This window comes from Petromyzon marinus, chromosome 6 (genome assembly GCF_048934315.1).
Source record: "Petromyzon marinus isolate PM22_M1 ecotype Great Lakes invasive population chromosome 6, UKy_Petmar_22M1.pri1.0, whole genome shotgun sequence".
Taxonomy (NCBI): Eukaryota; Metazoa; Chordata; class Hyperoartia; order Petromyzontiformes; family Petromyzontidae; genus Petromyzon; species Petromyzon marinus.
The window spans coordinates 12242748-12268683 of record NC_133672.1 but is presented as its reverse complement, the minus strand read 5'-3'; the positions used below and the strand labels follow the sequence as shown (position 1 = coordinate 12268683).

The 25936-nt window shown below is 42.3% G+C and overlaps 1 protein-coding gene across 2 annotated transcripts in view; it reads left to right on the top strand.

Annotated features, from left to right (window-relative positions):
* The first annotated feature begins 1288 nt into the window (after positions 1–1288).
* WDR26 (WD repeat domain 26) overlaps positions 1289–25936 on the top strand; it is a 58137-nt gene continuing 33489 nt past the window's right edge. Inside the window, exons 1-4 of one of the 2 annotated variants that reach the window (XM_076065058.1) lie at positions 1289–2279; positions 3089–3188; positions 3414–3470; positions 19725–19861. In XM_076065058.1, the coding sequence (XP_075921173.1) occupies positions 1834–2279; positions 3089–3188; positions 3414–3470; positions 19725–19861 (740 nt within the window). In that variant the 5' untranslated portion in view covers positions 1289–1833. The remainder of the gene's footprint in view (positions 2280–3088; positions 3189–3413; positions 3471–19724; positions 19862–25936) is intronic. The other variant, XM_032947905.2, reaches the window with a different exon arrangement.

Sequence of the window (25936 nt, the reverse complement as noted above, 5' to 3'; positions counted from 1 at the left end):
GTGTGCACGAGACGCCGATAATAAAACCAGGTTTTAATCGGCAAAATCGGGTTTAATTCCATTAAAACCAATTATTTGTCGGGCAAAAAAAATCGGGTTTTTCCCCCACCCTTGCAGCGTGTTCTGCCGAAGCTTACGGTATGGTTTCAAAGTCATGTCCCTGTCTCAATATTAGTTCCATCTCCACAAATAGCTTATACATGTACTGTTTGTATTAATGTAAATATAATTCTTCCTAACTTGATGCAGTAAGCATTAGCCTTGTCATAAAATACAATCTTAATATATCATCAGCCTTTAGATCTTCGGGACATGTTTTCCAGCAACATTTATTGAAAAAGCAACTATGGAACCGGTTTCAACATTCTGAGTCTCATCAGCAGGGTAAAACAAATGCTGGGTTGTGAGTAGCCAATTGTATAAAAGATCTTAAAAGTGAACGTTACCCCTGTAAATTATACTTTATGGCATAAAAGTTAAAACTTTACATGATCGGAGCTGATGATGAAATTATAAATGGCTGTGCAAACGTGTTTACCAAGCAATTTGTACAGTACTAAAAAAGGCAAACGAGTTACGCATCTAAGTGTATACCACATTACAATGTATATTGTTTTATATTTTTAATTATTTTATTGTTTCCCTTCTACGTGACTTTACCGAAATAAATACAATGACAATAGTTTAAAGCGATTTGAAGCATGTTTCATATTTTTTGGGGGGAGGGGGGCAGAGCTTTGTGACGTCATATTTGAGGGGGGTGTGACTTTTTGTGACGCCGTGTGACTAGGGGGGGTAAAAATCGTCCAAAATCGCGTGACGTCATTTATGGACGGCCCCTTAGTCATGACCAATCAACTGCTGGATGAAGGCCTCTCCACCAAGCTGTCGCCATCTCGTGTTAAGGAGAGAGAGAGAAAAAACAAGACCATCTCTGCACAAAGTCAACTGCAGGTATCCCCAAAGGAAAGCCGTCGAAAGCTGAACGAGGAGGTAAAAAGCCTGGGACCTAACAGCGACGGTGACATCTGGAGTCAAAAGCCAATGCCCTGCCTCGTCCTGGCGCCGAGGACAACGCGCTGCTACCAACGCGACCACGTGCGCGTGTTTCCCCCCCCCACCGAACCGGAAGCACGTGGCGTTGTTTGGGTTCTGAACCGGAAGTCGCGCTGGGGGGGGGGCGGGTGGGGGGGAAGAGGAGGGGGGGTAGTGGAGAGTCGAGGGGAAGCGGAGGGGGAGGGGGAGCGGAGGGGGAGGGGCTGCGGAGGGGGAGGGGCTGCAGGGGGATGTGACGTCGCGGTGACGTCACGGCCAGCTGAGCAGCAGCAGCAGGAGGAGGAGGAGGCGACGTCTACCGCCGTCGCCACTCCGCCGCGCTCCCCTTTTTATTTTTATTTATCTTTAATTTTTACAAAACATTTTTTCCGCCGTTGCGACTTTGCCCTCCCCCCCCCCCTCGCGCGTCGCGCTCGGCAGTACTCTGTTCTCGTATGCTCAATTGTTAGCGCTGGGTTTTTGTTGTTGTTGGCTGTTGCTACTCGCCGTTGGCGGTCGATAGAGCCGGTGGTCTTGTTCGGTGCTAGAGACCCACACACCGCGACACACACACACAACGTATAACGACGACGACAACATCACCATACAACAGCCACAGTCATTTTTTATTATTTAATTCAACCCATCGTTCGCGGGCGGCCGTGGCGCAGCTGGCTCTGGCAGCTGGGTGACGCACGGCACCCGTCACGGCGCGCAACTCTGGCCTCCTCTTCAGACTCCGAGGCCGGTGGAGCTTCCCCGCCGCCCCGCAAGAAACAGCGGCTCGGCCCGCCGGGCATGCAGGCCAACGGCGCCGCCTCGACCACCTCCGCCTCCTCTACCACCACTGCCGCCGGAGCCGCCGCCTCCTCCTCCTCCTCCCCGTCCGCGTCCACGTCGTCGTCCTCCTTAGTCGCCGCCGCGGCAGCTTCAAGCTCGGCACGAAACGGAGAGAGCAGCGCCGAAGAAGTCTCGGCGTCGCCGCCGACGCCACCCGGACTCCCAACTGCGGGAGCTGGAGGAGGAGGAGGAGGTGGTGGTGGTGGTGGTGGAGCTGGAGCTGGAGGAGGAGGAGGATCGTCCTCTCGACCCGGTTCGCCTCCCCAAGCCAACGGGGTTGGCGGGGGCTCAGCTGCCGGGTTGGGGCCGGCGGGGGCGGCCGCCAGACGGAAGAAGAGGCTGTCGCAGACGGACGAGGACATAATCCGTCTGGTCGGGCAGCACCTACACGAGATGGGGCTCAGGTGAGCCGCGATGGACCACCCCCCCCCTTCTTCACCGAAGCTGTCTCGCTAAATCATCCGCATTTGACCTCTCGGACCGCTGGGCACAAACCACCCCCCCCTCCCATCATCCAGTATCTTAATACAGTAATTAATTGGCAGGCAAAGGCAGCCAGAAACCACCACTACAATCGTGATCGCGTCTCGTCCACGTTACAAGTAGTGAAGACTCAGAGGAACAGATGAGGCGGTAAAACACAATGGAAGCAGTGTAATGAAATGCGACAGAACTGCCTGCCAGATTCGTAAGCTTGGCTTTGTTACTGTCCCTTAAATGCCAGGACTGCTGCGTCTGTGGTGGGTGCGCCCTCGTTATTGTCCCGTTAAGGCTCAGAGAGACAGCGGTCGGATGGACGGTGCCACGGGTGTCGCCTTGGCGGCGTTGCTGGTCATAACGCTGATGGTTTACTGCTGCTGATAGTGTGGTGGTCATGATGGGTGCTCGTGCGACCGTGTGCCTGTGTACTTGTGATCCTGTGGTGAGATGGTGATGGTGTGCTGTTATTGGTGTGCGAATGCAAGTCATACGCAGATGTTGGTCTGCTGGCAAGTGTGACAATGACGTGCAAGGTGATGGTGTATTGCTGATATGATGATGATGGTTTGCTGGTGATTATTTACCGGTGTGTTGGTGTTACTGCGTGTGATGGTGTGCTGGTCATGTGCCATTGGCAATGTACCCGGTGATGTGCTGGGGGGGGGGATGGTATATTTAATTGTGTGATGTTGTTGATGATGCTCCTAAATGTCTGCTGCACATTCCTTTGCAGCCAAACTGTGGACCTGCTAATGCAGGAATCCGGCTGTAGGCTCGAGCATCCTGCAGCCACCAAATTCCGCAGCCATGTCACGGATGGCGAGTGGGAGAAGGTACCGGAACCGGGTTGCACGGGGGGGTTGGGGTGTGGGGGGGGGTGTGGAAGATACAAAAAAAACATCTCCGGGATTTCTTCACTGACCACCACCCTGCTCATTTTCATACACTGTATATTTTTCACACGTAGCATTTTAAGCCGAGAGAGACTCAGCTGTGCGGCGTTTCGAGGGAGACGGTGCGAGCCGGTCACTCAGCTGTGTTGCCTTTGTGTGTTTCAGGCTGAAGCTGATCTAAATGAGCTGAAACCTCTTGTGCATTCGCCCAACGGAACCGTGGTAGGAATTCATGCCTTGCGACCTATTTCGAAATCTCGTGTTGCCAGCCAAAATGCTTTATCTACTCGCACAACCACCCATCCACTCTCCCCTGTTACAACCCCCCCCCCCCCACGTCTCCTGCTCCATTACCACAATGTCCACGTCTGTGCAGAAGCCTGGTTATAATCCAGTAATATGTTGAGATTAATGCATTGAATAACCCGTGCGGCATCAGGTTTAAGGGGTCAGAATGCGTTGCGCCTTTACAACGTACAGTGTCTCATGCTTAGCTGCAAGAACCTGCCTACTCAAAATTAACATGTGGACAAAGAAATATCCGTGGACACGCGCACTGTATGTTTTATTTCGAACGGGAATGGGGGTAGGGGAGGACTCGTTATTTTCCAGCTTCCTGCACTGAACTGGTTGGGGGGGTGGGGTTGCTTTGGGGATACGTGTGTGAGGATTGGTGCTTTAACATTCAGGGAGGGAGGGGTGTGGTTGTCAAAAAAAAATCTAGCAAGTGTAGACCTTTTACAGTGATGTAGAGTCCAGCGAGCCAAACACCACTGATAATATAATTGAATCACTTTACTCTCTAATTGGCAGTTTACATATTTATTTTAATTTATGATAATACATGTGCGCTTTTAAACCGGGTAATGTGTGCTTGCGAAATATGTATAATTATGCGGTCATGTGTTTTTTGCAAAGAACATTTTTGCCGGCATTATTGTTTTCTTGTTTTGGTTGCCATTGTGCTCTTAGCTCATGTCAAGACATCGGGAGTCACACACGGCGACACGCTCGTGATAAATGTGACCTACGAGATATAACATCGAATAACACTTTCTTTTTTGCCAGTTATGCTTTTGCGTTTTATTGTTTAGTATAATATTTAGCAGGTTTTTGTTGTTGTTGCAACATACACTCTAAGGTCTAAATGTGCAATATTTAGTGAAATACCTGATAGTGTCCTCTAATTATGAATATTGCTTTCCACTGACAAAAATTGCACGTACATGGTATCCCATTATGCACGGACTAATTAGTGTTCTTGTCCACAGTGTAAAATTGTGAAATGACATTGTGCATCATTTTACATAATGCAGCATCGAGGACACTTGCATTATATCCATTCATAATGCACGTTAGTTTTGATTGTTTAATAATACGATGAATGTTTTTTTAATATGCACTTCAGTAGAACAAATTGTAGGCAGGTCTTGTTATTTGTATAAATCTCATGATAACACGCACTACTTTGAACCACTGTCTAAACTGCGGACAGGATGGATTTCCACACACGTGTTTGCCGGATCAAGTTTTACTTGAGAAATAATCTACAAGGCAATTTAAAACGCACTGTCCTGCACTGTACCACATCAAGCACACCTTTTTCTATTTGAAATCTGAACGCATTTCCCCAGAAATGTTAAGTCATTGCAGCATATTATGTATACCATCAGTGGCACACGAAATATTTAATACATGGTTATACAGTGCAGTATTCCGGTTGTGGAGGCCTGTCATGGAAACAATGCCCAAATACTCTAAGGTTTTTGAAGACGAGATCATTTTCATAGGCATTGCAACATAAATGTTGGCATGGTGTTGTGGGCTTCTGGGGCCCCTACGAAGGCTGCTAAAACTCGACAAATGCAATTGTAATAGAAATATGAGCCGGTTCCTTGTAATTGCATACTTCAGATTGTTTGCCCCCCATGTTTTAAAACCCATTTTGATGTAGGGAGTAATCTAAAAGAATTGTTGTTCATTAAAATAATTAAAGTATGGGAGTATCAATTTACAGCATTCCTGTCTGTCATGGCTGTTTGATCATCCATGATCCTTCACCATGCTTGCAAGTTTGAGTTGGTGAAGGGTGGGTCCAGGACAAGTTCAGATATCACTCGCCACTAATGTTAGCCATGGCTGGAAATCAAACTCGGGTCAATGGGGTTATAGCTCAGCGCATTAATAACTGCTCTACCTCTTCCCGGTGTATCAATATTGTGATTTTTAGCTATGGTCTTCTCTATGAACTAAGGAACATTTTTGTCAATAAACACTCCTATATCCTTAAGAAAGCACTTATCTTTCATCCAAACGTGTGCCAAAATAATTTACCAATATGGAGATTTGGCCATAGTTTTGTTGGTGCTGCTTTGGAATTGTATTTCTTGTATTCCTTTCTGGTTCCCTTTATCATACATAGTTAACTGAAATGTCATTCCTGCACACTCCATGTACTCCAGTGGCCAATCATATAGCATTGAAATACTTGCAGCAAAGTATTAAGCAGTTGGTTGGCTAGTTTGTGTGGGATGATAAAAGTAAATGCCGCATTTTCATTGTTATTTGAAATAGAGCAATGAGATGGTGTGTTATGGAAAACGTGATACATTTAGTGATTTTTATTTTACGTTAATATGCACACCTTGGCAAGTGGACAGCTTGCTTATTGCAAGGACACATACACAACAAACTGTGCTCCACTCAGTGATGTAAAGTACTCTGGATGACTCTACTATCAAGTTTATGGCATCTGGCATTTGTTGCCCAATTAGATACCAGAATTACGACACCGTTTTGCTTGTTTTACTTTTCTGAAAGTAAATTTGGCTAACTGCTTTTTTCACTGTTCTCAGGGCCTTTCATCCAAAAATGCCACAAGTACATGTAATGGAGAATTTGGAGAGTATTCAGTGGGCTCAAGGAAACTTTTAAATAAAATAAGTCGAATGTAGAAACATCACTTGCACTGGCCTGATCAAATTATTGTGTGTTGTTGGCCATGTAAATATTAATATGCTGCTGTAAATAGTTTAGGTGCTTGTTTTTATATATATATTCTTAAAGACAATTGATCGCATGCTCATTACTGCCCTCAAAAGACATTACACAAATAGAAATTACTCGACTGGAAATTCATATTTTCTCTTCGCCCAACCCTTGCAAAACATCACCAACTTCTCGAAGCTTAGAGGCTAATGACCAAATGTCATCTCTAACATTAAAGTGACAAATTTTACACGCACTGCACGTATACATGCGTGTGTGGTTGAGAATAGTGATAGGATGCAGTGATATGGTAGTTAGTTTCGCAGTAGTGACATGATAATTAGTGGCAATGTCTATCATAGTGCACGAGAATCACTGGCTCACGTAAGCTTCATATAACAACCTCGTGCAGTGTTGTCTTTGCCACTATGGAGAAAAATATGGCCATTGAATAAGTGGTCAACACAGCTTTAATTAATATATGGTAATTTCTCAATGGTCTGTCCAGGTTTTCGGAGTGATCTTTGCGAATGTAGACACACACTGACCTTGCTAAAAGTATTGGATTTCATTCCTTGATTTTTCACATGTAACGCTCACCTTATATTAAACGGAGTGTTTAAGTAGGTGTTGAGTGCAGTGAAGTTTCACTAATCAATTATCTGCAATGATAGACTTCCTTCAATTGACATAAACTTCCATGTGTTGCCCCTACCTTTTTAAGGGTATGACATGCGTTTCCCACAATTGGTTGTTTGCAAAATACAAGAGCATGCAAACATTTGGAAATAATGTCTTTTGTGTAGAATTCAATAAAAAAGGATAACAAGCTTCCAACTGCAAATAATATATTTGTAATAAATATATTTAAAATAAATACCTAAAATTAAGAGCCAAAAGTGTTGCACACTGATTCTCCGCCAATATTTTTTTCCTTGAGTTATTGGCGAGGAGTTTTTTTTTATCAGTACCGTCCAGGGTGACAATTGCTAATAGTTATTTTCTTTGAGAATTGAATTTATATATCTCATGTGTGCGATAGCAAGAACAGAATGGTAGCATTCGATGAGACAAGGGTCATGAAAAAGGGAATATGTATGTTTTATGAAGAATATCGTTTTGGTAATTTTTTTGATGAACATAATATATGAAAATAAATAGATAATACCTGTAATATAGATGCTATAGATTTCTACTTGTGGTGAATACTACCAATGGTGGATACTGGTAGTATTTCCACCCAAATTGTTACAGATCAACCCTTTAGATCATAGGCTACATACAGTAATTTGGGTATTGTATCATGACATCCAATAATTATGTACTTTTAATTATTTTTTTATGGGTTATTGGCTGTTAAACTGTACCATTTCTTTATATGACGCTCTTGGCAGCTGGGTAGTGCAGTGGTAACACTTGTGCCTCGCATCAAGAAGGACCTAGGTTCAATTCCTGACTCGGACACCTTTCTGTCTCGAGTTAGTTTGCTCTTCCCTTGTTCTGTGCATAATTTTCGTTCCATAGCCAAATATAAACATGAACTATCATATCACTGGTACCGGCCAAACATCCCAAACTGTGAAAAACTACCAGCAATTACTCGCTCGGCAACATCACTTCCTGCTGTGAAAACTTGGCAGGACCCTCCTCAAAGGGAGTCAAGCCTCAAGGCTTTCCTGGATCAGCAAGTATAAATGAAGGACATGCTTTATTTCCTTTATGGATGTATGTTGTAGTTCAATTATAATCTAAAGGAGATAAACAGTTACGTGTTTTACATTTAGTATGTTTTCAATATTTGGACGTACGACATCATTCATGTCGTAGAAGTAACTGCATCAACACTCACACTTGATGTGCGAGTTTTTTCACATTCTTCTCAGGCCTTTGTATTGAAACTTTCATCGGTAAAGGCACTGCCGTTTAGTGTCGATTACCCTGTACATCAAACTTGTGTATACCTTAACATGACTTTTTATACATTTGAATGCTTCAGGGTGCCTTATTTCCACTAAGGCATTTAGCCGCTTTACTGAATTCTGAGAATTTTAAGAATTAGTATTTTTTAAACAAGTCTGGCTATTCAGTGTATTTTTTACTATTGACTTTTTTTCCCCAACCGAGCTTTTCTCTGTTTACTATTCGGCCTTTAGACGTTAGGTAATGTACAAACTGTAGTCATTTTCTGCTGCCAGTAAATTACATTTCGAAAGTAGGGTCACTTCTAATCAAGTTCGATTTCTTCTTCACATTTTCTGTGTGAACATTGGATTTAACCAAGTGAGGGAAAACACACAAATTGGGTACTTTTATCTATCTTACAGTCAAGGCCGAAATTGTTGTTTTAGAAATTGATTTAACATATTCTTAGCTCTTTCGGTAAAGTCACGTTGAAGGGAAACAATAAAATAATAAAATATATATAAAGTGACTTTACCGAAAGAGCTAAGCATATGAATAACTGCAGTCACGAAAGCTTTAAATCAAAAATGTATTTAACGTTAAATTCTTGTTTTTGTTTAAACGTGCACATTTCATGCCCTGAAAATAAAGCATGTAATCAGAGCTTGAAATACTAGTGACATACGTAATGGAGACAGTCTTCATTTGTATGCTTTTAATTGTTTGCTTCCGTATTATTTGATTTCCACTTTTCATTTACGAGTCATGATAGAACACCATGCTCTAGTATAGTTGTACTAGCAGTACAGCTGTAACCCTTCACACATGCATACATATTGAAATGCACAGTTCATACCACTGTATACATTGCCTCTGAATTATTTTGAATAGTTTCACGTGTTATCTTTTTTTTTGTTAAATTCATTACATTATTAAATATCTAATTCACCCTTGTCTTTTTTGTTCTTGTGCTGAAATAACTACTTTTGCAATATGTGTTAAGTTTTATGTGTGAAACTAAATCGTTTTTGGAAGCTTAAACTTTCGAGTGGATGGGATGTTATGTGTCTGCCGCTGTGTGTATCACAATGCTTTGCAAGTGCCACAGTGCTGAATCAGAAACCGGTCTGGCCAGGCACGGCTCCTGATGGCTAAGGGGATAACCAGGCCACACTTCACAACTGCAAACCCAGCACCATTCGTGGTCTTATTATCGTGTGACTTGAAACATTCAGGGACACAGCCTCATTCGTGTGCTGATGTAGGAGTGAGCTGAAGGTTTATCAGCATTAGTCACACACATACCAGAAAATCCATAGTTTCGTGTAGATTTTAACTGTGGTTATTTTGATTAAATAGTAGCTCTTCTGCATCTAAATCAGCCATACGAATGAGCAGTGGGTAACTATACCAATTCCACTGATGATAATCGACTGTATGGTTTGATTATTAGACTAATTGAACAAGACTAAAATAGGTGGGGGTGGCAAAAGTTTCACCTCTATTCCCACATGTGCCGCTGGATGGGAGGTAATGGGGCGGGGCTTTGTGAGTGTCGTCAGCATCAGTAGCAGCATCACATTGGGTGTACGTAGCTTGTAAATGTGGTTGTCATTTTTAAGTGTACCCGAGTAAATGGCCACAAAAGTAGTCAATTATAGTCCTGTATGTAGTTGACTAATCATATAAACTCTTGAACCACTGCGTGGGAAAGTGGCTATTCAGTGATTTATCTGGCTCCACAAAAAAGTTTCTAATGTTATTTGCTTCACACTGCGTTGACATGTGGGAGATGCTCTGGATATGTGAAAACGAATTGAAACTGTGCTTATGTTGGTGTATGTGGGTGGGCTGAAGACGTGTATGTGCACGGAAGTGTGCTTTGCGAATCACCGTGTACCAACACTGTAATGGAATGTAGGTATGTAATGATGCAGCGATTCAAAATAAATTCTTACACTCACATTAAATGCATAGGGTCATATATGTGTTACACCTGTCAGGATAACTTATTTACAATTTATGGAAATGATTGGCAAACATTATAGACTAATGGAGCCAAACAAAGTGTACATATGGGATGTAACAGATGAGAAAATATAAATAAGTTACTAATAACATGACAAAGATTTTTTTAATTATTTTTGAATATAGTCACAACGTATAACCGAGAAAACTAATTTAATTGCCATGGGATGAATTGTTACATTCCTCATGAAAAGCCAATGAAAAATACTAACACTGGCTGAAACAAAACAAATGTATTACCATTATATTAATTGTATGTTTAACAAGTTAGAGCCCACGGTTCTTTTGTCAGGGGGAACTGGGTACAGCTGTCATTGAAAAAATGGGTTTTGAGGCCATGTTGCAAGTACGTAATTTACATTTACTTTGCAAAGTGCCATGGAAAAATGTTTTCCTTATATATATCCTAAAACTTCGTAGTCGTCCATTCCCAGGCTTTGTCTATAATTTGCAATGCGTGTACCTTTCTTAGGTGGTAATGAGGTTCGGGCACTGCTGCATGCACTCTGTGACCCCGTACGTTTGATTCCTGGCTGCAGGTGGTGACATGTAGCGAGTTATATCTGAACTGGTCCTGAATCCTGCTCTGACCTCATCCCCCCCACTGACCGGCATTGGTTAATAAGTATAGTTAAACAACCCCCATGACTGACATGGGGGCACAGGGCTTGGAATTCATATAATTTACTGTACCTTTAGTTTTGATGGTTATATACTTTGTTGTATACACATTGTTAATGTATCCGAGCTTTCATTGGTGTGTTTTTTCCAGTGTCACATTTTCAAGCTGGTAAATGGAAGCGTGTGATCCAGTTGGGCAATCCTGTGTACCATGTAGCGCTACAACTTGGCCCTCTGCCTCCGTCTGGAACATGTCACAATGCGGAATAAAGTCAACAAGACTTATTTTAGCGAAGGGATTGCTCACCGCTGTCATAATGTCAAATAATAAATTACTACTTTTTACCCTCATCATGTTCATTCAAGGCAAACACTGATGGGCAGAGATTGCTGTAAACAGCAGGATTTTTCATAGGCAGTAGAGGACACTACAAATATAGTAGCGATGCTGTTGGGCCGACATAGTTCTTATAAAGGGATGCCTCATTATTTCTGTTGTCGATGAACCCCGAATGGTTGTAGTGGGATCCTATTCGTGTGTGGAGCGAGTGCTGGCCAACTCAAGCAGCTGCCAGCTGAGTAACTGAGGCGTGTGACAGTGTGTCCTGCAGTACAGTACCCGGGGTAGCCTATACCGTGTGTTGCACGTCTTAGGTTGTTTTTTTTTGCGGGATGCTTATCACGGCCGTCTCTTGAGCTTTTGACAGTGGTAATATTTTAAATGCGTTGAATGCGCAATAGTTCTCTAATACATTGCGTAACTTAACCCTAGTGCAATGCTTGCATAAGTATGTGCACGGGGCCCTAGGAGAAGTGGACGTGACAAGCAGCGGCCTGCATCTGTGCAAATAAGGCTGTGTGGTTATTAATGTTGCCTTTGGTCACTGCTGCTGGGTTTTTCTTACTCTGAAAAGAACGTCACTCCGCAGGGCTTCTTCAGCAGCTGGCTATAAGTTAAATGCGTGTTTAATCAAAGTTAACAGGTGTGTTCTTCGTAACTAAAAATGTCCTGTTAAATAATTATGGTGCACGACTGATCCTAACGCGGTTTCACTCCACTTTAAGATTGAGTTGTTTGTCATCTCTGAAGAGGGTAACATTGTGCTCGTGGTCAGAGTATATGGTGTTTGTATACAAAGTAGATTCATTACAATGGAGCGCCAGTAGTGTTCCTTGTGAGGCCAGCTCAGTTAAATCTATTCAATTCTACGTATATATTTGAGTTTAAACCAGTAAATCAGGTTTTATTGAATAACAACAATTCTTCATGTGCATGCAGCGGTAGTGATGGAATATTCCAAGTTTCTGCTGTGCACACAGATTTCAACAGTGCGCTGTATTTCATCTCTTCCACATGGTTAAAAGAGAATGCAAATGCTGTTCAGGTCAAAATGACAGCTGATGAGACAACACATTTACTGTATGCCTATTTTGGTTGAACTGCCCTTGAGAATATTCGAAACCAACTGCCCAATAGTGTCCTTCTGTACTTGTTACCAGAACGTTGCTTCTGATGAGCAAATGAGTATCTGAAGCATGGTGTAACAATATGGTAATGTATTTTTCCTATCAACTGCATTCGGACTCTACCTTTGCTCTTTGTTGAATTGTCTGCAGATCAAACAATCCACAAATCTGGCTGTAGCCTGATGAAGCGCATTGTAATTACAGGCAAAACGTCCTACTCGGATTGTAAATGTTGTGGATTTGCTTTCCAACACCAGTGTGCTGTACTAATAACGAATTGGCATGTTCTGCTTACATGACAAACCTGATTAATTGGCTGTGGCGGGTTTAACGACACATTTATATTTACATGATATAATCCAAAAAAACCCTATATTATGGATGATATTAATTGCGAAAGCCTACGTGTTAAAATTCACAAGGGAGTATGCCACACATTACAATATAACGTAACATCTCGCCACGGCGGCGGGATGTTAACTTCGTTGCCTGGTATGCAGGAGGTCATGGGTTCGACCCCGACCCTGATGCCTTTTCTATATATGGAATTTGCGTATTCTCCCCGTGGTCGTGTGGATTTTTCTTCAGTCCTTTGGTTTTTCTCTACATTTAGAATCAACATGCGTTTAGAGTACAGTATTTGATTGCTATAAATTTCCACATGATAAGCCACTTCGTTGAGCAATCATTTGTGGCCAGGTTGCTTCTGAAAAAGAGCACTATAGCTAAGTGGGCCTTACCTGGTAAAATAGAAAAAGTTCAGTTTTGTTTTAACTTTAGCTGTCCATGCTACGGGTGGCATGAATACTATTAAGACGGTCAATGTGTATGTGTGTACATGTGTAGATGCAGGGAGTGGTGGTGTAGCGGTTAGCGCGTTGTGCTACGAACCTGGCGACCCGGGTTCAATTCCCGCTCACGGCCAATACCAGTGACGATTATTTGAACTGGTCCTGGGCCTCCGCTAGGTCGACTCAGCCTCAAATGAGTACCTGGTGCGGTGTGTAAACATTGCCACTGGGGAAACAAAGGCGGCCGGGCGTGGTGCAGGCCACCCACTCCCTCGTGTGCCGTGCCGGCCTTTATAGGTGCTCGCGAACAGCACTTTCCCCTACAGTCTGTTCAGGCTATACGGGGGATCTTTGTCTTTGTAGATGCAGCACCTTCATAGGTGCTCGCTAACAGCTCTTGCCCCCAACAGTCTGTTAAGGCTATACACTGGATCTTTGTCTCTGTAGATGCAGGAGCCGCTGCATGTGCATGCATCACTGACTGGGAGATGGATTAAATCCCACACGTATATGCCTATCCTCAGCTGTGCCGTTTAAATGTATTTTAGGCTACCCATTTAAGTACAGTGATGTATATGTACAGCCCTTTTGTCAATCCACTGCTGGATGACGGCCTCCCCATGGGAGGGGGTGGTTATTTGACCAATTGTCACCCAGCTTAGTGCAGGTTGGTGAAGGCAAGGGACATAGGGCATAGCACAGTACAAAAATGTATGCTGCAAATGCCCCTTGCTGACAACAGAGCCCCGCAAAAGCCCAATCAAGTACAGTCCCCAGGCACAACCCAGCCTAAATAAAGATTAGGATTCTGCTTAGGTTCCGATATCTGTTGAAATTGAGTAGATTCCACGTGCTTTGATCAAAGGCTAACACAACGCGGTTATAGGTGTTGTAAATTAACATATAGCTATTAGTGAAATCAATGGTATTACATAGTAAAAAAGATATAGAAATGGCTTATTGCCTAATGTTTGGAAATGATATGATTGTCGTGATTGAATATAATGTGCATATCATTAGCGAGCAATTCATTTGACGTTGGGGTAATTTGAAATGCCTTTGTCAGTATATACATTTTTAGCATTAAGTTTATCAATGTCAGAGAGGGTAACTTGGTCTGTTCATTATATTTAAATTTCACAGCAGCTTAAGTAGACCAAACAGGCAAATGTACTAATTTAAATATGCAATTTTATAACCTCTTTCTAAAGTGCATATATACCATGCAGTCAGTATACGACGATAGTGCATAGAATTAATGGAGTAAAAAAAACCTTTGCAAAAGATAGTAAAACAGTACAGTAAATACTACAAACACTAACTATACTTTCGAGATGCTTTCCTATTTTAATCGGTTACTGTAAGGTTTTCTTGCATGCAGTCGTAAAGCAACTATCAACAAGTCTACACAAGTGGCTCAGCAAGCCTTGGCTAATGCAGAGCGTTGGTATTGTAAATGGTAGTTGCCGTGGTTGGTGTTTGGTTCTTTACGGTGAGTGCGTGCTTGTTGGTCAGTGGAGACAGCTCGTATTGGAACCGAGGGCTACCTTGGCCGCGCGTATATGTGACGGAGCGCCCTGGAAAGTATTCGGGCTGCCCCGACCGTAAGTTTTTAAACCCAGTGGCTTCCTTTAACCACCACCCAGCCGCCGCAGTCCCTGTCCGAGCCGAGGGAATCCGAATTGTCTTGAAATATCACGTATTGCTCTGGGTAAATTGATCTTGGCACTTTTAATGCAATTTCGTTTACGTCTCCCAACTCGGCATTGTTGCTCTGCGTGTGCGATGCCTCCTTTCTCATCTTGAGCCCACGTAATGGCTGAGTTGCAGGAGGCAGGAGGGGGGGTCCAGTGAGGGAAAAAAAGTATTTGATCCCCTGCTGATTTTGTACATTTGCCCACTGACAAAGAAATTATCAGTCTATAATTTTAATGGTAGGTTTATTTGAACAGTGAGAAACAGAATAACAACAACAAAATCCAGAAAAACGCATGTCAAAAATGTTATAAATTGATTTGCATTTTAATGACTTAGTACTTGGTGGCAAAACCCTTGTTGGCAATCACAGAGGTCAGACGTTTCTTGTAGTTGGCCACCAGGTTTGCACACATCTCAGGAGGGATTTTGTCCCACTCCTCTTTGCAGATCTTCTCCAAGTCATTAAGGTTTCGAGGCTGACGTTTGGCAACTCGAACCTTCAGCTCCCTCCACAGATGTTCTATGGTATTAAGGTCTGGAGACTGGCTAGGCCACTCCAGGACCTTAATGTGCTTCTTCTTGAGCCACTCCTTGGTTGCCTTGGTCGTGTGTTTTGGGTCATTGTCATGCTGGAATACCCATCCACGACCCATTTTCAATGCCCTGGCTGAGGGAAGGAGATTCTCACCCAAGATTTGACGGTACATGGCCCCGTCCATCGTCCCTTTGATGCGGTGAAGTTGTCCTGTCCCGTTATCAGAAAAACACCCTCAAAGCATAATGTTTCCACCTCCATGTTTGACGGTGGGGATGGTGTTCTTGGGTTCATAGGCAGCATTCCTCCCCCTCCAAACACGGTGAGTTTAGTTGATGCCAAAGAGCTCCATTTTGGTCTCATCTGACCACAACACTTTCACCCAGTTGTCCTCTGAATCATTCAGATGTTCATTGGCAAACTTCAGACAGGCATGTATATGTGCTTTCTTGAGCAGGGGGACCTTGCGGGCGCTGCAGGATTTCAGTCCTTCACGGCGTAGTGTGTTACCAATTGTTTTCTTTGTGACTATGGTCCCAGCTGCCTTGAGATCATTGACAAGATCCTCCCGTGTAGTTCTGGGCTGATTTCTCACAGTTCTCATGATCATTGCAACTCCACGAGGTGAGATCTTGCATGGAGCCCCAGGCCGAGGGAGATTGACAGTTATTTTGTGTTTCTGCCATTTGCGAATAATCGCACCAACTGTTGTCACCTTCTCACCAAGCTGCTTGGCAATGGTCTTGTAGCCCATTCCAGCCTTGTGTAGGTCTACAATCTTGTCCCTGACATCCTTGGAGAGCTCTTTGGTCTTGGCCATGGTGGAGAGTTTGGAATCTGATTGATTGATTGCTTCTGTGGACAGGTGTCTTTTATACAGGTAACAAGCTGAGATTAGGAGCACTCACTTTAAGAGTGTGCTCCTAATCTCAGCTCGTTACCTGTATAAAAGACACCTGGGAGCCAGAAATCTTTCTGATTGAGAGGGGGTCAAATACTTATTTCCCTCATTAAAATGAAAATCAATTTATAACATTTTTGACGTGCGTTTTCTGGATTTTTGTTGTTGTTATTCTGTCTCTCACTGTTCAAATGAATCTACAATTAAAATTATAGACTGATCATTTATTTGTCAGTGGGCAAACGTACAAAATCAGCAGGGGATTAAATACTTTTCCCCCCTCACTGTACATTGCGCTTTGCTTACAGCAGCAGCCCGAATTTCCTCTCCCCCTCGTTCCCCTGCCCCGCCTCCTGTTTGCCAACTCGGCCTCACGTTTTAATGGCTTTTGTTCAATTCCACTGCCTGCTCTGTGTCCTCCACGTAGTGTTTTTTTGTTGTTTGTTTAAGAAACAGCAGCAGTCCCAATGTGTGGTATGTATTTGCGAAACTTGTAATGCCATGCGTGAGTTTGTTAACGCATTATTTTCATATGGTGAATAAAACTTACTCACAGCATAGTGCTTGTACTCATGTAAGTCAATAGTTTAGTTGATGCAGTGCAAGTTAGGTTTTTTAAAACGTACACACGTGTATGTCTTTTACTATTTAGCGGTTACACATTGATATAAACACAAGTGTGTTGGAGCCGGTGAAAGATCATTTTGGTTTAAGAAACGTTGCTGAAACTTTCACCGTTATGAACGACAGACCATTACGAATGGCCTTAAACAAACCAGCGTGGACACTATTACTGTAAACCTTCTGGAAGAAAAGGTTCCTCCTACATTGTGATAAATGGAATGGATCCGACAACACACCCATGTCAGTCACTCTTACAAGCGTATCTCAGCGAATGTGTCACGTTATGACTTTGCATAGGCATAAGCCTTGGTTCTTTCCACTACCTCCTAAAACATTTAAGTGACACAAGGGGGGGGAATCCTTTGGCTCGGGGAACAACTTCTTGCCAATGCCCCACTGTGTGTGTACAGCTGTACACAGTGCGCGTTGTGTGCCCATCTCGGCTGGGCTCACATTTTATATAGACGCACACGTTTAAGTGCCCCTCGATGGATTTCATATCACCCTGAAGTAGCTCGCTGCAGGTGTCTAAAACCATTGTTGGTATTGAGTTTGTGTGTACGGTGCATCTGTTGTCCTGTACTCGCTTGTTGAGATATTTTGCAGTCCCGTGTCCGTTTTAATGTACGCCAAACATCGTCCCGTTTTTTCTCTCTCTCTCACGTGTGGATGTATCAGAAATTGCTCAAGGGAAATAATGGGGAGGTGTGCTTTTTTTTAGATGCGAGCGAGCCTTTTTTGCAGTTTTGATTGCCAGTGAATGTAGTAATCGGTTTTTTTTTGTTGTAATGTCGGCTCGACCTGCCACTGCATCTTGCACTGTCTGCAGCCATTCCAGGAACGCGATTGGTGTCGGAAAGAGGCAGCACGGCTAGCTGTGCCAGCCGTGGGCTCGTGTGTCCGCCTCGTGTCACCCACAAACTCCGTCTCAGCCACCACCCTCTCTGCGACCCGTTGCAATCGCAATTATCTCAACCCCGATTATTCATGTAAAATGTTTAAGAGTATGAATATGTAATTTTAGCGCAATGGTTTAAAGTGCTGTAAAAGCCACTTGTATAATGTTATTGGGAATACAGCAGAAATTTACTTGTACACAGGGGGAGGATTTTTTTTTTCATCTAGAAGATTGTTTTTTGGTGTAAAATTGTTGAAAAGTAGATAAAGTAAACAGCTATGGAATAATGTTGAACAATAAGTCAAGTATCATACGTTATGAGTAAATGCATCTTACTGACTTGGGGAAACTCAGATTGTTGATGCACGCTGTCATGTCTGAGTACAGTTATAGGCATAGTGCGATAAATGGGGATGGATGCAACAATTTACCAACCCCCCCCCCCTGAACCCAGCACTGCGATTCGAGTCAAGCGCCCCGTGGCTGCAAGCGTCACTTGACGAGCTCATTACATGTGGCACATGATCATAATCAGCAGCCACGATCAATCCACTGCTGGATGAAGTCATCCCCAATCCACTATCACTCGTGATGCTGTAATGTAATAATCCACCGAGCAATTGTACTCAATCATGATGTTTTGACTGTGATTCCTTCTGACGATATGTGCTGCCCACGTCAACTTAATGCCGTTAACAGTTTGAATGCTGTCTTTAACCTCCGTATGGGTTCTCTGATGCATGTATTCCTTTGATGTTTGTCTCGGTGTAATTCCAAGCATGCGTCTCTCCATACTTCTTTGTGCGATTTTCAGATTCAGTTCAGTTGTATTGTTAATTGCCATGTTTGTGATTCATATGTCATAGCAGGCTAATATGCATTAATTGAAATGCTCGAGTTAACTTTTATCCTCATAAAATGCATTCATTTATATATGTTACAACATATGTAACCATAAATATATGCATTCTAACGCATGATTCTATGTGTGTGGTGAGCTTAAAGAACCAATATTAATTGATGACATTGTTACACACCTAATGATAAATGCTTATGATACAGTATTTTAATTAAAGTTTTCAAACATGCAATGTTTGAATTGTAAAACAGCACAAAAAACAAGATACACTATTAGTGAACTTTCTTAAAGTTATTGTCTCTTGCCTACACAATATATTGTTATTTCACTAGTTGTTTGTTTCAATACAACACCAAGCAATGTTAATTTGTGGAGTGACTACATGCTACCGCTTGTCCAGACATTGTACAAAGAGGAATAGGAAACTACAGTTGATTGTTTTTAAGGTGCTATTGAAGGCACTTAAAAGTGGTAGTGGGCCACTCATAGGCAGAGTAAAAAAGCGTTGGTCCTGAGTCCAAAATCAGTAATGGCAAGGAAGTCGGCATATTAGACAGCCAGAGGTAATGAGTTCCAGACAGTCGGGATCACAGCAGAGAATGAGCAGCCACCCATAGATTGGAGGTTGACTGGGAATTTTGATAGAAGGCCTTGGTTGCTGCAACAGAGGACAGGTAGGAGTTAGTTGATGGAAGAACTTGAAAACAGTGAGGGCCTTGAGACAGAGATACCTAGAGAAGACAGAGAAACAGAGTAGGGGAAAGGTAGACTAGGGTGAAGTCATTAGAGTTATGAATAAATAAATGGGTAATACAGTAAAGACTGCTGTGTGACCCACGGACACCGTGCATTTCTGGCCACACATTATACTGCCTTGTAGCAGTGTATCAGTCACTCGTCATATTGGTTAATTGTCATTACAATATATGTCATTAACTGTACCATGGTTAAATTGGTGTTAGCAGTGTGAAATGTATTTGTATTGTACCATAATAAACCTTTCAATGAGTGGCTTCAAGCATAATCCATATTTTTAGTTGTAAATTGTAGGAAAATGAAATTTCCATTCTGTTTTCTGACTGCACCCCACGTGTACAGACATACATACGACTGTTTATTATCGTCTTTGCTGTGTGTTTGTTATGGCTTTGTATGGCCATGCAGCGCATGAAGTTCCTCCTCTTGGAGCAGAAGTACCTGGAGTACCTGGAAGATGGCAAGCTGTTGGAGGCATTGCAGGTGCTGCGCCAGGACCTCACCCCTCTCAAGTACAACACGGAGCGAATTCACATGCTCAGTGGGTACGTCCTGCAACCCACTGTCAGAATAAGACAGAAAAATCCATGTGCTGTCTTGTGCGGCTAACTTTGTGTTCTGTTGTTTTTGCAGGACTATGCAATTACATTTAAGGTCTGTCATACACAAAGACAATTAAATAATGCAATGCATGTGTTAAATAATGATAGCATAATGCGATGCTTTATTGAGCACATTATCCATGGTTGCCTATGACCAAATTAATCGGAATGTGCAATGATCCCATCAGATCCCGAAAATAGGAATGTTTGAGCATGGTTTGTGCTTGGATTCGTGACATGCACGACAGATGTTATAGACTGCAGGGCTATGTTGTGGGCAGCAGAGAATTATGTGCAAAAATCCATTGTTGTTGCTGTGCTGTGTCCCGATGTCTACACGTTGTGGGGAGGACCTAATCCAGCAGTGGATTAATGATGGGATGGATATTAAACTAGATTCGAAGCTTTCATGACTACAGGCATTACTCCTTGGTTCTTTCGGTAACGCCACGTAGAAAGAAATTAAATTAAATAATAATTTATTTCAAAGAGGGATGGATATTGATTGTACATGTAAAGCCCTTTGTGAATCCAATGTTAGATTGTTTATATTATTGTATGTGATTGGGGGTGGGGGGTTTAAATTGATAGATCATCTTTAGACTTTGACTAAAATAAGTACATCAGAACAGCAAATTCATATTATGAAAATTGACAACATGATTAAGAATACATATCAATCTGGATTTGAAGCTTTTGTGACTGCAGGAATCCATACTCTTTGGTTCTTTCGGTAAAGTCACGTAGGTATACGTGACTTTAGGTATACGTGACTTTACCTACGTGACTTTACCGAAAGAACCAAAGAATAAGAATACATATCATTTGAACATTTAAAATGTAATATACATTTGGTGTTTGGAAAACAATCTGAATGCGTATGCCTGATATTTAAAATACATTTTCATTCATTATTGTATTGATAATTTCAATATACCCAAATCAGCAACTGTGAGCGAGGTTTCATATGGGTCTAAATCATTGTTCCAATACCACTGTTTTGGTGGAATTGATGCCAATAATTTTGACCGTTAAAGTCACTTGCAGGAATTGTTACCACAGTTGTGTTTACTACTTAGCCTTGTGTTCTCGTGTCAAGTTTATTTTGTTTAACCAGGGTGAGAACTCCAGAGACCGAGTAAACGTAAAAAACGAACACTTTTTTATTGAGTTTGTGTGTACGGTGCATCTGTTGTCCTGCAGGAATTAATATTATTTGGTTCATTCGGTAAAGTCACGTAGATAGAAAACAATAAAATAACAAAAACAAAAACTCACGACGTTTAGATCGCAACACAAGTGATCGTCATCATCTCTCCGCCTGATGACGACTGCTTGTGTTGCGATCGAAACGTGATGAGTTTTTGTTTTGTTGTTTTCTATCTACGTGACTTTACCGAAAGAACCAAAGAATATGAACAAAATTATGTAAAGCAATGAAGTAATAGCAATCGGTACAAAAAAAACCTTGCATGCATCATGTGTAATACATAATGCACACCGTACACCAACATGTACATTATGTCATATTACAGTAGTAAACATGATTTATATTGTTTCACTATGTTTTGTGCAGTACGCGTGTAATATGCTGGTAAATTAAAGCGTGACAATACCATGTTGCTAGGAATTACAGCTTTCGGTACACATAACCCCTTTCATAATAATACGTAATTACTCCCTTGTAACTGTACAAAGGAATTATAGGCTATATGTAACACATATAAAAACTCGGGCTGAGTTTGATTGATGGAATATGTAAATTGTACATGTGTGTGCACGTTCATTTCCAAGATATAACACTGAGCAATTGCGTGAAGCAACTGCATTGCATAAAATGGATTGCATCTTGTCAGCCTAACGTCAACACAAACAATGCAGTTATGCATATTTAAAGCCGAGTAAGAGCTGTAAATGTTCGATGTTGTATATTGTATTTTTCACTTATTTAATCACAGTATAATTAATATTTTTTTCATGAATGATAAATATTTCACATTAGTCACGTGCTATAATCATGTAAAATAGCTATTATACTGGCATTATAGTGCACTCATGCTGGTCTCATTAACGTACAACATTTGGTGGGATTACTTGGTTTTGCGGCTTAGGGTGATGAGTGAGATGGAATCCCATTCCACTTTTAATCATAAAACTACGCAAAAATACGTGAAGGACACTGCCTATTGCAGTGGCATCTTTCACCATTATTTGAAACAAGATAACGTTTCGTTTTTTGAGTGAACACTCCTGAAAGCATTGAATATTCGATGCCAATGCCAGATCACAAGCGAATCTCACATCCTCCTGCCTGGATGGATGGGTCTTACACACGCAAACTTTTCAATCTGGTAGGTAGCAACACCTGCTATATGGAAAGCCCTTGTGAATCAGCAGAGTCTTGATTTTGGTGAAGGTAAGCACACAGCAGCACACGGACAGTCCTCAGGTTACACACCTAATTTGTTCCTGAGATCCGTTTTGAAGTCGGTCACAATAATGCACTATTTAAATGTCAGTGTTATGAAATGTGTTATGGTTCAACAAAAAGGGAAGCCTTGTTAAACTCATAATTAAGAAGAAATATTTAACATTTTCATGTAACACTGTAAAAAAGACTGTATAGTAAACAAAATAAAGTAACATAAATAGAAAAAAAACAGCTTTATTTTCACTTACCTTGAGTCCTGATGCTAGCTTGTGATCGGAAGGGGGGAAATAAGTCACCACAATTGCACACACAAGGGGCATGTGCGCATACACAAAGCGCACACAGACACACACACGACAACAATGTCCCCGTGTAGCCTTAACAGATTGTTGGGGAAAGTGCTGTTAGTGAGCAGCGCCTATAAAGGCCGGCACAACACACTAGGGGGTGAGTGGCCAGCACCACGCCCCGGCCGCCTTTGTCTCCCCAGTGGCGATGTTCACACACTGCACCAGGCACTCATTTGACGCCGAGTCGACCTAGGAGAGGCCCAGGTTCCATTCAGTTAATCGTCACTGGTATTGATCGTTAGCGGGAATTGAACTTTGGTAGGCAGGTTGGTAGCACAGCGCGCTGACCGTTGCACTAGTGCTCGCATCCCGAGAGACAAAGATACGTGCACACAAAGAGAGTCTCCCTGTATAGCCTTAATAGGCTGTAAGGAGCAAGTGCTGTAAGCGAGTACCATTGATGAAAGCTGGTACGAGGGGGTTAGGTAGCCAACTCCACGCCCAGCCACCATTCTCTCCCCTTGTGGTGATTTTTACACACTACAACAGGTACTGAGGTTGCTGTTTTCGTAGCGCAGCGCGCTAACCACTATACTACCGTCCGTGCGCACACACACATTCTCAGCCGAGCGTGAGGCTGACTCATTAGATCTCGCGTAGGCTTGCTCTGAACAAAATAGTTCCACGGTTCAGTCGGCAATTGCGAGTTTGTGTTCTAAGTTAATGTGATTTTTAAGTTTCATGGAAGCTGGTTCGTTAGTATACAGTGAGGGGAAAAAAGTATTTGATCCCCTGCTGATTTTGTACGTTTGCCCACTGACAAATAAATTATCAGTCTATAATTTTAATTGTAGGTTCATTTGAACAGTGAGAGACAGAATAACAACAACAAAAATCCAGAAAACGCACGTCAAAAATGTTATAAATTGATTTGCATTTTAATGAGGGAAATAAGTATTTGATCCCCTCTCAATCAGAAAGATTTCTGGCTCCCAGGTGTCTTTTATACAGGTAACGAGCTGAGATTAGGAACACACTCTTAAAGGGAGTGCTCCTAATCTCAGCTTGTTACCTGTATAAAAGACACCTGTCCACAGAAGCAATCAATCAATCAGATTCCAAACGCTCCACCATGGCTAAGACCAAAGAGCTCTCCAAGGATGTCACGGACAAGATTGTAGACCTACACAAGGCTGGAATGGGCTACAAGACCATTGCCAAGCAGCTTGGTGAGAAGGTGACAACAGTTGGTGCGACTATTCGCAAATGGAAGAAACACAAAAGAACTGTCAATCTCCCTCGGCCTGGGGCTCCATGCAAGATTTCATCTCGTGGAGTTGCAATGATCATGAGAACGGTGAGGAATCAGCCCAGAACTACACGGGAGGATCTTGTCAATGATCTCAAGGCAGCTGGGACCATAGTCACCAAGAAAACAATTGGTAACACACTACGCCGTGAAGGACTGAAATCCTGCAGCGCCCGCAAGGTCCCCCTGCTCAAGAAAGCACATATACATGCCTGTCTGAAGTTTGCCAATGACCATCTGAATGATTCAGAGGACAACTGGGTGAAAGTGTTGTGGTCAGATGAGACCAAAGTGGAGCTCTTTGGCATCAACTCAACTCGCCGTGTTTGGAGGAGGAGGAATGCTGCCTATGACCCCAAGAACACCATCCCCACCGTCAAACATGGAGGTGGAAACATTATGCTTTGGGGGTGTTTTTCTGCTAAGGGGACAGGACAACTTCACCGCATCAAAGGGACGATGGACGGGGCCATGTACCGTCAAATCTTGTGTGAGAACCTCCTTCCCTCAGCCAGGGCATTGAAAATGGATCGTGGATGGGTATTCCAGCATGACATTGACCCAACACACGGCCAAGGCAACAAAGGAGTGGCTCAAGAAGAAGCACATTAAAGTCCTGGAGTGGCCTAGCTAGTCTCCAGATCTTAATCCCATAGAAAATCTGTGGAGGGAGCTGAAGGTTCGAGTTGCCAAACGTCAGCCTCGAAACCTTAATGACTTGGAGAAGATCTGCAAAGAGCAGTGGGACAAAATCCCTCCTGAGATGTGTGCAAACCTGGTGGCCAACTACAAGAAACGTCTGACCTCTGTGATTGCCAACAAGGGTTTTGCCACCAAGTACTAGGTCATGTTTTGCAGAGGGGTCAAATACTTATTTCCCTCATTAAAATGCAAATCAATTTATAACATTTTTGACATGCGTTTTTCTGGATTTTCTTGTTATTCTGTCTCTCACTCTTCAAATAAACCTACCATTAAAATTATAGACTGATCATTTCTTCGTCAGTGGGCAAACGTACAAAATCAGCAGGGGATCAAATACTTTTTTCCCTCACTGTAGGTGTTCGTAAGTCTGGCATTCGTAAATCGAGGACTGTCTGTACAGGCTTCAGAGTGTGCTATTGACTGGGCTTGATGCATGGCAACATGTTTTGACAGATCTACGGACTTATTTTCTCTTCGGATGTTTTTGTTTTCATTACAGCTCTTGTCAAACAGCTGTGATGGCAATACACTCTTCTGCACCATTAAACGCTTTCCTCTTGCTGAAGCCTCACTTTTTATTGACAAGACCTTGCCGACTCATTTTATTTAAGCCTGTTGCTACCAAAATGTTTTTGGAAGATTTTATATGCTATACTTATTACATGTAAATAAATAGATAAGCAATAACCTTCAACAAAATTCACCGGCATTGTTTCAAACAATTTTTTTTCTTACATTACCACTGCGCAAGCAATGAACAGTCACATTATTAAGACATGTAGAATAGTGATTAGAAAAAAAACATACTTGTTTAATTTAATTGCAGTATTTTAGTTACGATTATATATAAGTGAATAAAAGGAAATTAACATGTAATCTTTTATTGCCCCTTTTGTTTCAGCCCTAGGTCCAGCAGGCAGAGTTTTTATGAACATTTGTGCTATATGGCGCATGCATTCTCACACAGATGGACCCTCAGTGGGTGATTTTTCCAAGCCAAACTTGACTGTTTTGCATTCTCTGATAATGAGCTTCTCCACAAACTGAATTCCGTTCCTGAAGAAGCTCCCAACATGTAGACTGAAACATCAGAAATCGTGCCAAACAACATGTGGTCCAACCCAAAAACACATCAGAGAACTACAATACACAAGTACATAAACACGTGCATTAATGTCCTGTCCGTTTCTTGCACATTTGTCTTTCCTGAAATGTAGTCTTGTATCTGTGGTATAATGAGGTGCTAATCTGCTCCCAGTCACATGCGGTCAAAGTTAGTTTCC